General features: G+C 39.1%; 1 protein-coding gene across 4 annotated transcripts; it reads right to left on the bottom strand.

The window, feature by feature from the left end:
- Window positions 1–42: 42 nt before the first annotated feature.
- Window positions 43–10,902, bottom strand: LOC133419640 (cAMP-dependent protein kinase type I-alpha regulatory subunit). Of its 4 annotated transcripts, none has more exons than XM_061708961.1 (11): window positions 10,764–10,902; window positions 9,104–9,319; window positions 7,326–7,496; window positions 7,113–7,204; window positions 6,951–7,012; window positions 6,807–6,853; window positions 6,566–6,724; window positions 6,359–6,419; window positions 6,032–6,153; window positions 2,639–2,720; window positions 43–2,502 (listed from the first exon to the last, which is right to left on the bottom strand). In XM_061708961.1, the coding sequence occupies exons 2-11, from the start codon at window positions 9,275–9,277 to the stop codon at window positions 2,330–2,332; spliced, it is 1,143 nt and encodes a 380-aa protein (XP_061564945.1). In that variant the 5' UTR covers window positions 9,278–9,319; window positions 10,764–10,902; the 3' UTR covers window positions 43–2,329. The 4 variants fall into 4 exon arrangements, with proteins under 4 accessions (XP_061564945.1, XP_061564947.1, XP_061564946.1 ...); XM_061708963.1 differs by having other exon boundaries at window positions 10,784–10,895; XM_061708962.1 differs by having other exon boundaries at window positions 10,715–10,879.
- Between the last annotated feature and the right edge of the window lie 758 nt (window positions 10,903–11,660).

Raw genomic sequence — 11,660 nt, 5'->3', positions numbered from 1 at the left:
GGAGTAGTATAATATTTTAACAAACAGATGAGACAAAGCTGATGATTTTTTACTTTTTTATTGCTTAAACTGCCATCTGGAACAATCTATACCAAAAGGATAAACATCTTTGCACATACAGGAGGTCAAACTAAATACAGGGTAGAATAGAAAAAGAATGGTCCTCTGATGGGCTGCAGGTCACTGTGCTGCACGCCGAACAAACTCACTGAAGGTTGGGCTCGCAGGAGCAACGGACTACAGCTGTTAGCCCAGGTTGGGTACGCTAAGGCAAACCGGGACAATTGCAGAGTGGCTAAAAACACTTTGGACTGAAACCCATGATGCAGCTATTTACATTAAAAACAAAAAAAGGTTTTTGACAAAGGTGAAACCCTCAGCCCTAACGGAGTCATTTCCTGTGGATCACGATAAACAGTACGTGTTGTTGATGGAAACACATCTGCATGTTATCAACATCCACAAGGATAACTTTAAGGTTGGGGCAACAGATGACCTGTTTAAGTGTAAGGGAGTCAATTCATTTACAAAACAACCTGACTACCCTGCAATCGGCATCAAGATCAAACACACATCTCAAGTCGAAGCTCATACAAGTGCTCTGAATGAGACGAAACAGACACAAGACTAAAAATGGATCATTTCAGGTAAGAGACAGTGACGCAGGAATGAAGAGTTAAGCTTATAATCAAGAAAGTCAACATTGTGTCATTTGGTAAATATCTTTTTAAAAAAAAGTCATCTAAATAGTCATGAAGCATTGAAGCTAAAGAGTAACAAACGTAATATTTGACAAAGCTCTTGCTTCTGTATGAAGCTGCAGGACACACACTTTCATTCACACCAGATGCCTAAAACATCATGCCGAGTAAGCAAAGTGAACAGGTCACAAGCCACTCCGATGAAAAGACAGCCACCGTTTCAAATAGGCAATAAACAATGACAAGTATTTAATGATTTTCTGTTCTTGCCGGTCAGCTCGCCTGGGCGAAGCTCTGACACATAAATACTTCAGATGTTCTGAAAGTCCTTAAACTCGAACCCCTCCCCCTCCACAGATTTCTGCAATTAGCCTTTTAATTTCTTTTAAAAAGACACCCTCCCCCCTTCCATGACATTTTACACAATACAATTACATACTCTTATGTCAGTTGACAAGAAGAAGCATTTATTTACTTTGTGGCACTGGACACCTAAAATAGAATTTATGGAAAAATAAGTGTTTACAAAAGACAGTTAAACATATATTTTTAAGAGATCACCATCGCTCTAAACCATAAGTTGATCATTTTGTCAATGATAATAATATAACTATGATTATTTAACTATACTTACATTTTGATTACAAACCATAGCAGAAGAGTGACCATGTTATTTGGTATATACTAAATAAACTGAATACTGAAATTTACTTAATACTCTTTTTTTCCCTCTTTCTTTTCATTTCTATATTTTTCCCCCCCACAGAGTATTCAAGGCAGTTGTTGTATGGTTTTTCTATCATTGAGGACGACAATTAGGGTAGTAACTACTTCCTGTTGGAGCTCCAGGGAACAAAATACGCACTTCATTTCACGACTATGCATATCTGCGCTGTGACGATAATCAACATTTGGCACTAGCCTGGTAGCTGCACAATAAAAACTTTAGGTTGTATAAGCATCGTCTCACATTACCAATTGAAATGCAACTAAAAAAAAAGAATTAAGAAAAATGAACAATCATATTTGAGCTGAAATCTAAAAAAAAAAAAAAAAAAAAAAAAGATGATAAAAGGCAGTTTATGCATTTTCTTCCTGCTTTCTACAGCTTCAAGGTTCTGCTCTGCAAATCTTAATAAGATAACTGATGCCAAAAAGGAAACTCTTAAAAGAGCAAATAAGCTGTCTTCAGCTCAATCTGCAACATAAATATGTGACTCATTTCACAAAAGCCCCATGTAAGGTCTGATTGTCTGTCTCTTCAGCTCGAGACCCTAAAGTCTTTCAGATCTCTTGCTCAGACTTAAATCTAAAAAATAAAATTGTAACCAGTAAATATATAGATATAAAACACAAGTAACGTGAAGAAACTGTGCCTACAAGGTAGCGTACAGCAGCTGGTACAAGCGCTGGTGAGTGGCTAAAAGTCACCTCTGCGTGACGGGTGGTAACAGCAAAAATGATCTGTGTGTAAAACAAAGAGGGAGGATAAAAAGCGAAAAGAAACGAGAGGAAAGTGACAAAAAAAAAAAGCTAATTGCATTGGTGGACCCTGGGTCTGAAAGGAGGGAAAGAAGGTGAGGGGTTAGGGCAAAGGAGAGAGAAGGAGGAGGAGGAGGGCCAATCCCTCAGACAGACAGCGACACAAAGCTGTTGTACTGTTGGATGTTGCGTTTGAGGATGTCCGAACAGGGACCCAGGACGCGCTCGAAACGGGGCCGGTCCAGCTTGACGCACTTCAGGGGGCCGCGGGCGACCACGGTGGCAGCACGAGGACGGTTCATCAGCAGAGCGATCTCGCCTGGATATAACAAAATAACACCTCAGTTTCAGATAAAAACAAATACCATAACCCTGAAAATCAATATTACATTCAATAAAACAATTGTTGACTGAATTCCAATGAGTGAAAAGATTTATAATCCTTTAGTCTTTACCAAAATAGTCGGATGGTCCTAATCTCCCCACTTCAACAAACTCCTCGTTCTCTGAGCGACGCTGCAATACAGCTGCAGAACCCTGGAAAATACACACATACACACACACACAAGCTTCTTAAACACCTCACCTGAGTGACATGTACCAAAAAAGAAATAAAATAAAATAAATAAAAAAGAAAACCCTATTATTTTCAAAAAAGTAACTTCCAAATAAGCTAAAGAGTATTTGACTGGGTCAAACAAATTTGGACAAAACTGGCAATTTAGATGTTAAACACTCATCTCAGTTACACACTTCATCAAAAGTCTGAGCTGCCTGCATTTATACAGACTGCTGCACATATGAGTTGTGGAAGAAATGATGAAATTATTTTTATTTTTAAATGCATAAAATGGTTCATTAAAAAATATTTTAATCAATTTTTTTTAAAGGGGACCTATTATGAAAAACAAGTTTTCTCTTGTTTTAACATATATAAAGTGGTCTCCCTTCAGCCTGCCAACACAGAGAAGGAGGAAAGCAACCAAATTCTGCAGTGTCTGTACAGCCGCCCGGATGAGCCGTCCAGTGTGATGTGGCTTCTACGAGCCGTTCAGATTCTGCTCCCGTCGTTACGTAACGACGGAGGCGATTTACATAGGTTGGCCGCCGATGGGTGAAACCACGCCCACAAATAACTCTGGCCGGAACAACAACAACAACTCTGCCGGCCGGAGCTTCCGCCATTTTTTCGTAGCGGTGTATCGTGTCATTCGGGCAGCCAATCAGCACAGAGCCTCATTATCATAGCCCCGCCCACTCAGAATCCCACATAGATAATGAGGTTAGAGAATGGGAAGATAAAGACATGGCTCAGAGGCTGAATTTCTCATTTATTTAGCAAAAACAATCACAAGCTTGTTTTTAAGACATTCAAGGCCTGTTTAAAATAGGTATTAGATGCCATAATAGGTCCCCTTTAAGTTAACTGATGGTTCAAAAATAACTTGAAATTGCTAATTTAAAGAATAATGAAATCAAATGTTAATAAAATGTTAAATTAGACCGTCAAAGCAGCGGACAAATAGACTCAAAAACACTTATCCCTGGGCCATTAGACTGTTAAATAATACACAACATAGCATAACATAACACAACAATACATAACAATACATAACAGAACAGGTGTATTTTCTGAATGATGTGGGAGTGATGTATGGGTCACAGTTTGTTGCACTTTATCCATTCATTGTTTTTATTGCTTTATGTTTTTATACTTATCTATTCCTCTTATTTTGATTGCTTCCTTTGCACTTTGGTGGGAACATCCTAACCAATCTCGTTGTAACCTGAGCACAATGACAATAAAGTCTATTCTATTCTATTCAAAGAGGGCTGGTGAAGGACACACTCACCCCCAACGCACCTTAAGAAAACTAACATCTGCTGTGAGATCAAACTTCATATAAATCCCACTGATAAAAGGTTTCACCAATTTATGGTATATTGTTTTTAAAAAAAAAAATCGTTTTATTTCCATGTTATCTCTTTTTCAAAGTATATTTATTTCCGTTTCTTTCTTACATTTTCACTTTTTTATTTTTTTTACACTTCTGGATGCATTTTTGCTTTCTTCTGTAAACGAGGGATGTGACGTGGCGTCAGCTTATCATCTACTGGTTGAACATGAGGGTGCAGAAATCTTGTTTCATAAAATGTCCCAACAAACTAGCAGCAGCAAGAAAAACACTTCCTGCTGCGCTGCTATGATGCTACTTATGTTCTGTCTCTGAATCATTTGCTTTAAATCCATTAGTAAATTGTAGTTTTGAATAGAAACGCACTAAAACAATGAGCTAAGAACATCTGACTGTTTTTAGCACCTGGTTCCTACAGCAGGTTGTGCTGCTACGGTTACCGGAAACCCAACCACTTCTGGTTTCTGTCGCTGTGTTGTGAAAGAGGCTTCAAAAGGACACGACGACAGCTACTGTTATCAATGAAGATGCACAAGTAGCTTTGAATATGTAACTTTTACTGTCATGTTCAAAAATAATCTTTTCTTCAAAAGTAAACTTTCTTTTCATTCAAAAGTGCATGAATCAGAGCATAATTTAAAATAAATTACCAGGTCTTAAAATTAGCTAACTTCAATGACACATCATGTTATTTGTTTAACAGAACCTAAACCAAAATGCAACAGCAGTCTGTGAAAAATAAGAACGCCTTGTGACCCAATAGCTTGAAAACCCGTCATTTGCAGAAATGGCTTGAAGAATTTGCTCGTTTTTATGTTATCAGCCTCACATTTTTGTGGAGGACTTCTGGTCGACTCTGCAGTGTTATTTCAGTTCACTGAAACTTGTGGGTATTGGCTTATGTGCAGCGCTCTGAAGGTTCCTTGTTTAGGATTTTGACACTGCACTATCATGAGCTTTAACATTCAAGTGTCTGCTAACCGAGGCCTGAAGGGTCTGATATCAGTTTTTTTTGTATTTCTCTTAAGCATCGCACAGCGTGACCTTGAGGTGAACTTGCAGCGATGACCACTGAATGTCTGTCACTTCTAAAATGTTTTTTTGAACTCTGAAGCGATGGACTCCAGACTACTTGGAAATGCTCTCATGAATCATTCCCTGATTGACTGGCAGCAAAACAAAAAAAACATTTTTAAATGCATCTCTTCGATCATTACTGCTGTCCTTCCATCTTAGCATTGTCTCATTATCTTAACACACACCTGAATGCACCAAACCGGCAAAAACGTTGCGTTTTTAAAGTAACTGTTATTGATGATCAGTAAATTACATTACCGGTACTTTGATAAGCACCTGGCTCGTAGCTACCCTCTTAATGGAAACTGGGGGGGGTGGACAAGATTTTTCACACACTTTTTGACTTAATTTTGCCTTTTAAATAAATTAGAACAGTGTTATTTGTTTGTCTCTGGTTGCATTTGTCTAATATTAACATAAAACACATGCACCTAAAGACCAAACCTGACATTTGAAAGGAGATGTTCTTTCTTTTTCATGAAACTCAGAGCAAAAGTGCACACTACCTCCACATACATGGCCATGCCTACTAAATCTGCTGAGCTTTCCGGTGCATCGTAATCAAATACATGTTTACAGCTGACATTAAACATTACATTAAAAGAAGTGGCTTGTTGGTCTTAAAATAGTACAACAACTCAATATAATGAAGAGAGTTCATTTACAAGCAAATCCAGCAGTTTATGGGCCATCTGATAAATCATAACCTTAAGTTGATTAAACAATACATCTAACAGCGATGGATGCCTCCAATGACAATTAAAACAGTGAGGTGATGGAAATACGGTCTGGTCTGCGCTGGTTTGTGTGTGTGTGCCTGCTTATTAAAGACAGAGCTATTAATCAAGTTTATACCTCTAAGATGATGAAGAACTCATCTCCAGGCTCTCCCTGCACAACGATCTTCTGCCCGTCCTCAAACTGGACCGGCTCCAAGGCATCAGCAACTGTCAGACGCTCCCACTTGTCAAGAGACTCTGAGGATGGAGAACACAGGGAAGTTTTCAGCTGAACTGACAAACAACGTTGAAGAAAATCTCTCCGAGTTTAACCTGTTTCTCGGTTTGTCATTAAAAGAGATATTTTTACATGCGCTTTCATGTTATTTTAATCTGCACACAAAAAACACCAATGATGTGCATCGTGGTCTTTTTATAGATTTTGGGATGATGCTGGTCTCACCTAAAATGGACACTTTCCTGAGGAATTCCTCGTACATCTTCCTCTTTCTCAAAGTGCTTCCCTAAAAGAAACAAGGTATTTATGTTTGTATATTCTGTTAAATGAAACTTCACACAATTATGAATTTTCTGCTACCACTATTACCAGCAGGCTACATGTTCAGTGGTCTCCGTTTGTCACCACGGTAACTAAAGCATGCTTCCTCACCATAAGTATTCTCCTGTAGCTGTCTCTGTCAATGCCCCACAGTTTCACGTTGGTCTTCGCTCTGACTGTGGCCGCCCTGGGGGTACCGTAGATCAGCGCCAGCTCCCCAAAGCTCCCTCCTTCCCCGATGCTGGTCACCCATTCATTGTTCACATACACCTATCATTTTGGAAGAATAAGGGACAAATATTGAATTGTAAAAGACAAAGACAAAGGCCAGTGATGATGCCTAGATACTCACGTCCATTTCCCCTTGGTCGATGACATAGAAATTGTCTCCTTCGTCACCTGAGAGCATGCAACAACACAGTTATAGTCCCACATTCACGTGCAATGCTTTGGTGAACAATTTCCTCAGCTTAACATTGAAAATATAGCATCCTACCTTGCAGAATAACTGTTTCCCCAGCAATGTAGGTAACCGGGAACATTGCGTCAAATATGTCACTGGAAAAGAAGCGATTGATGAGTTTATTAGCTGAATACAGAAAGCTAAACACCTGAATTAAAATAATAAATTCTTAAAATAAATGTTTGTGGCAGGCACCTCCTTTCATTGTCATCCAGATGAGAGAAGAGCACATTCTTTTCAATAGCTTTAGCCAACGCAGCCATTGTTTTGTAGTCTTTTGGAATGACCTTAAATATCAAAGGAATTAAGAAAAAAAAACATCTATGAGGATGGTTTTACTTAAATGTTTCAACAAACTACATTACAACACTGTTTCTGTGATATTTTCCATCCCTGCTGTGCGTCTACCTTTCTGACATATGAAGCTGCATCCTCCTCTGTGTAAACCTCTGCGCTGAAGGCTCCTCTCCGCCTGCGACCCTTTACCACAGGGTTCATGGGTGGGGACACCTCCTCATCACGAGAGTCTGAACGGGAACTGCTGGCCTTCTGCTGGTTCTGAATCTGCTTGGCCTCCTCCTTTAGGAGAAAGAAAGGATGGAATCAGTGAGGGAAAAGATCTTCACCAGCTCACAAGATTTATACAGTATACAGGCAACTAGACATAAATGTATTTATTATTAACGTCAGTAATATTAAGCTGGGTGCATTTATCTACATTTACTTTACCAGTTTGAAGGGATTTATATCAATTTACAATTAACTTTGTGGAAGAACCCTTTAGATTTAAAGAAAGAAAGCTCCATGTTTTCAACCCACATAAATCAGCCTTTTATCTTCCTGCATTGATTTAAAAAAAAGAGAAAAAAGTTTTTTTTTGTTTCTGCCTGTCTGGCGTTCAGCAGGTGGAATGCAGCTCCACTGAAGTGCGATCAGGTGGCTGGCGTGGCCAATGAGTTTATATCCATTTGGGTAAATCTGACAACATAAAACCCCTGAATATCTCAGCATTCCTCCCGTTGCTCCAGTCAGCAATAACAACATCTGTAAACTGCTACAGTGACTAGATCCTGGCCTTCGGGTTTTGAGGCTTTACCGGGGGGTTTATACCGGTATGTTGTGGTAATGTGCTCCATGCTTGTCATTAAGTCTTCTCTTCACCACTGACCAGGAAACATGTTAGCTTACATCCAAGAAAAGTAAGCCTGGCTTGTTTCCTACTACTGAAGCCATTTTTCCTCCATTCTCTGTTTTTTTTTCAAAGCAGGCACTGATGCTCTTCAATCTCTTGTTCTGTGTCCCCTGATAAAACAGTTCCTGTTAATATATTTTTCATAGCTTTTTTGTTCATTTATTCTCTTAGTTCATTTGTAAATTTGAATTGTAAAAGGACAATGAAAATTGGTAGCCATCACATCTTAATTATTTTTAAGAGACAAGTGCATTCTTTCAAGCAAGGACCAACACTAAAATGACAGAGGTGAAGGACTTAGAGGATACTTCTTCAATTACTTCAAAATCCTTCATGCAATGTGGGTAATGTTTTGAAAAGGCAGTCACTCCCACACAGCTCTTCCAATATGCACTTAACTTTCTCAAATTGTTGCTGACAATTAACTTGTATCATTTTTTTATTTTTATTTTTTTAATTCAAATATCTGAGGCAAAACCTGCAGTTTTTAAATGTGTAAATGACCAGACACCTCAGATGTGGAGCGATGCTGCCGAACAATAGGTTAAATATTAAGTTGTTTGTTGTATCATCTTTGTGGTTTCTAGATGACATAGGATCATCTTTGTGGTTTCTAGATGACATAGGTAGCCATCTCAGAAAAATCTGTGAATTCAGAGAAATCAGTAACTAAATTTGACATTTCAGTCATTGCTTTTAGATAAGCAATCTAGAGTTTCCGAAAATAAGATTTCCTTATATTTACAGTAAATGTAGCAGTTCTGACCATGGCTTCCACAGGTTTAATACCCAAATGCAAACTCACACTTGACAATTCAAAAACTTTTATTCAAAAATGTGAGTTTACAGAGTAAAGAAACGCTAAAATTAAAAAAGAATAGCTACATGGTGTAAAAAAAAAAAAAAAAAAAGGCTACATGCTGCTTAACCTTTACACAGTTATTATTTGTTTTCTGTCCACTGACCAATAATAATAACAAAAGAGCACACAAACCTTCTCCAGCCTCTCAAAGTATTCCCTGAGAAAGGCCATAGGCCTGTCCGGCCTAGATGTGCACAGCTGGACAATGCAGTCTTTCAGCAGCTGCTGAATGTTGTGTTTCTGCACGTACTGCTCACACTCCCTCAGGCTCCGCTCCTCCTCGCTGCTCGTACTTCCAGATGCCATGACGACAACCGCAACCCTGCTCTGTGATCTCTAACCTTTGTCCTGGAGTGGAAGAAACAGCTTGATGTCAGATCGTCACTGTATCATTCACTGGGTTAACCAAAAGTGATACAAAATGTGTGCGACTCGGGATGAAAAAAAATGACAGCCAGACAACATGAGAATGTGAGAAAACTAGAACCAGGGTGCGAAGGCACGGGGAGAATAGGCGTTGCTTTTATCACTATGGAGCCCGAGTGCGCCAAAGGAGTGAACGCTGGTCATATGATGCGATCACACATATCTAACTAAAGAAAACAAGGAGCAAGACAGGCATACTATCTGTCCTGTATTTATTTGTGCAAACAAATCACTTGAATTAAAAACAAATGGTGAACCTCAGTGAATCAGTTCCCTGTGAAATTCTAAAACATTTCACACCACAATATGTGGCCCTTTTAAAAACAGCTCATGTGAGTTTCTTCAATTAGCTGAAAATTGAATTGAAAACAGAAATGCACCTAAAACGTGGCTGTAATCAATGTGTGTATTTTAGAGGGTTAACTAAGTCAACGACAAAGTCTTGTGGAACAAACCCAACAAGCCATTTCGTGCCAGAAAGTTTGCCGTCCATGTGCATGAACATAATAGGATTCTGATCATTTCTAATCTGACAAGCCCCAAGGGAGATTAGTGGCCATGTTATCAAAGATGAGCCTGGCATAGCCTTTATGTAACTAACTACACTCGTGGTGGAAACTTGGCAGGCTTGTTTTAATCCAAACCTACAACAGGAATAAGTAAGTGGTAGATGATACCGAGATGTGACTGTTTTTCGGACTACCTGTTATAAATTAAGAACTGCATGCAACATGGACCAGCACGAGTCTTGTAATTTATATAACAAGCAAGTCCAATTTTAAATGTACTAGGTATTTAAAGATACAATCGTGGGTTCATTATTTGATTCAATGGCCGTGCTGCAGCACTACCGCTGCTGTTTATCAAACTGAGAGAAAACACTGCCTAGCACGATGACCTTGCCTAACCCAAGAATAATTTTGTTTCAGAAATTATGATAAATATGCATCCAACAAACTAAAAATTAGGGATATAAAGACGCATTTAGAGATAGTGCACAGCAAATGCCCTATTTGTAGCACCGTCTAGGTCAGGAAGGCTTTCACGAGAAGACAGGCGGCTGCAGTCAACTCACATCAACGAGATTAATGTTCAAATGCGATAAAAACATGTTTTGTTACCGGCTGAACTTGTACTCTGATAGAGAATAAAGGCTGTTTACTTCAGCCCAACTATCTGTGGCCTGCGTGGCGTCGCTACAGCGCGTCTGGTGTGATGCCTAGCTGGCTGGCTGAGTTGCAAAGGCAAAGCTCTCCTCCAATGACGCCATCTTGATTCCTATCATAAACAAACGAGAGCCGAGGAAACTAATTTCACCTATGCAGAGGTCACGGGTTCCGCGGGCCGAAACCAAACAAGTACTCACGGAAAACTGTAAAATCCTACCGAGCCTTTAGATAGAGACTCGAGATGGTTGATATTACAGCAAGAGCACCGTTACCAGATCCTCCTCCTCACTTGGATTTTTTTGTCGAGCCTGGACCGCTGCCCCACCGGATACGGCTCTCAGCCAATCAGCAGCCGTCACTGACGTCAATGCACTTCGTTCTGACATGTGAGCCCGTAACCCCTGGCAACCTTAAAGGAGACCGCAAGGAAACCGTGACGTCAAGGAAATGGTTAAGACATTTGTGTTTTTTTCCTTCATTTTACATTCTTATTTAAACTATTAAAGTACTTCCAAGAATCACTGCAATGCTTTTATAAGAGATAAACGGATGTGGGGTGAGGCTCTTCAAATGAATGTATTCTCACGTGAGCACACTGACTATAAACTGCTAAACTGTTAAGTTGCAATCAACATTAATTACAACACTGAAATATACCACTGAAACATTAACTAAGAAAAAATGTTTCGATTGAAGTAGATTGATAATTAAATCTAGCTACACTGGTTCAGAAACAGTATATATGGTGAATATACCAATTTAACAGGTTTAAAGTGTTAGGGGCTCTTGGTCAAGTCTCTGAAATACAATATAAATATAAAAAATACAAAGACCCACATGCCCTGCATGGGCTGGCAAACTGTCCAGGGTGCTCCCCTGTCTTTCTCTTAAAGAGAGCTGGGATAGGCTTCAGAAGACCCCAGTGGCCCCAGATAGGAAAAAGTGGCTATAGATAATGTATGTATGTATGTATGTATGTATGTATGTATGTATGTATGTATGTATGTATGTATGTATGTATGTATGTATGTATGTATGTATGTATGTATGTATGTATGTATGTATGTATGTATGTATGTATGTATGTATGTATG

The sequence above is a fragment of the Cololabis saira genome, chromosome 19, assembly GCF_033807715.1.
Source record: "Cololabis saira isolate AMF1-May2022 chromosome 19, fColSai1.1, whole genome shotgun sequence".
NCBI lineage: Eukaryota > Metazoa > Chordata > Actinopteri > Beloniformes > Belonidae > Cololabis > Cololabis saira.
This window is presented reverse-complemented; position numbering and strand designations above follow the sequence as displayed.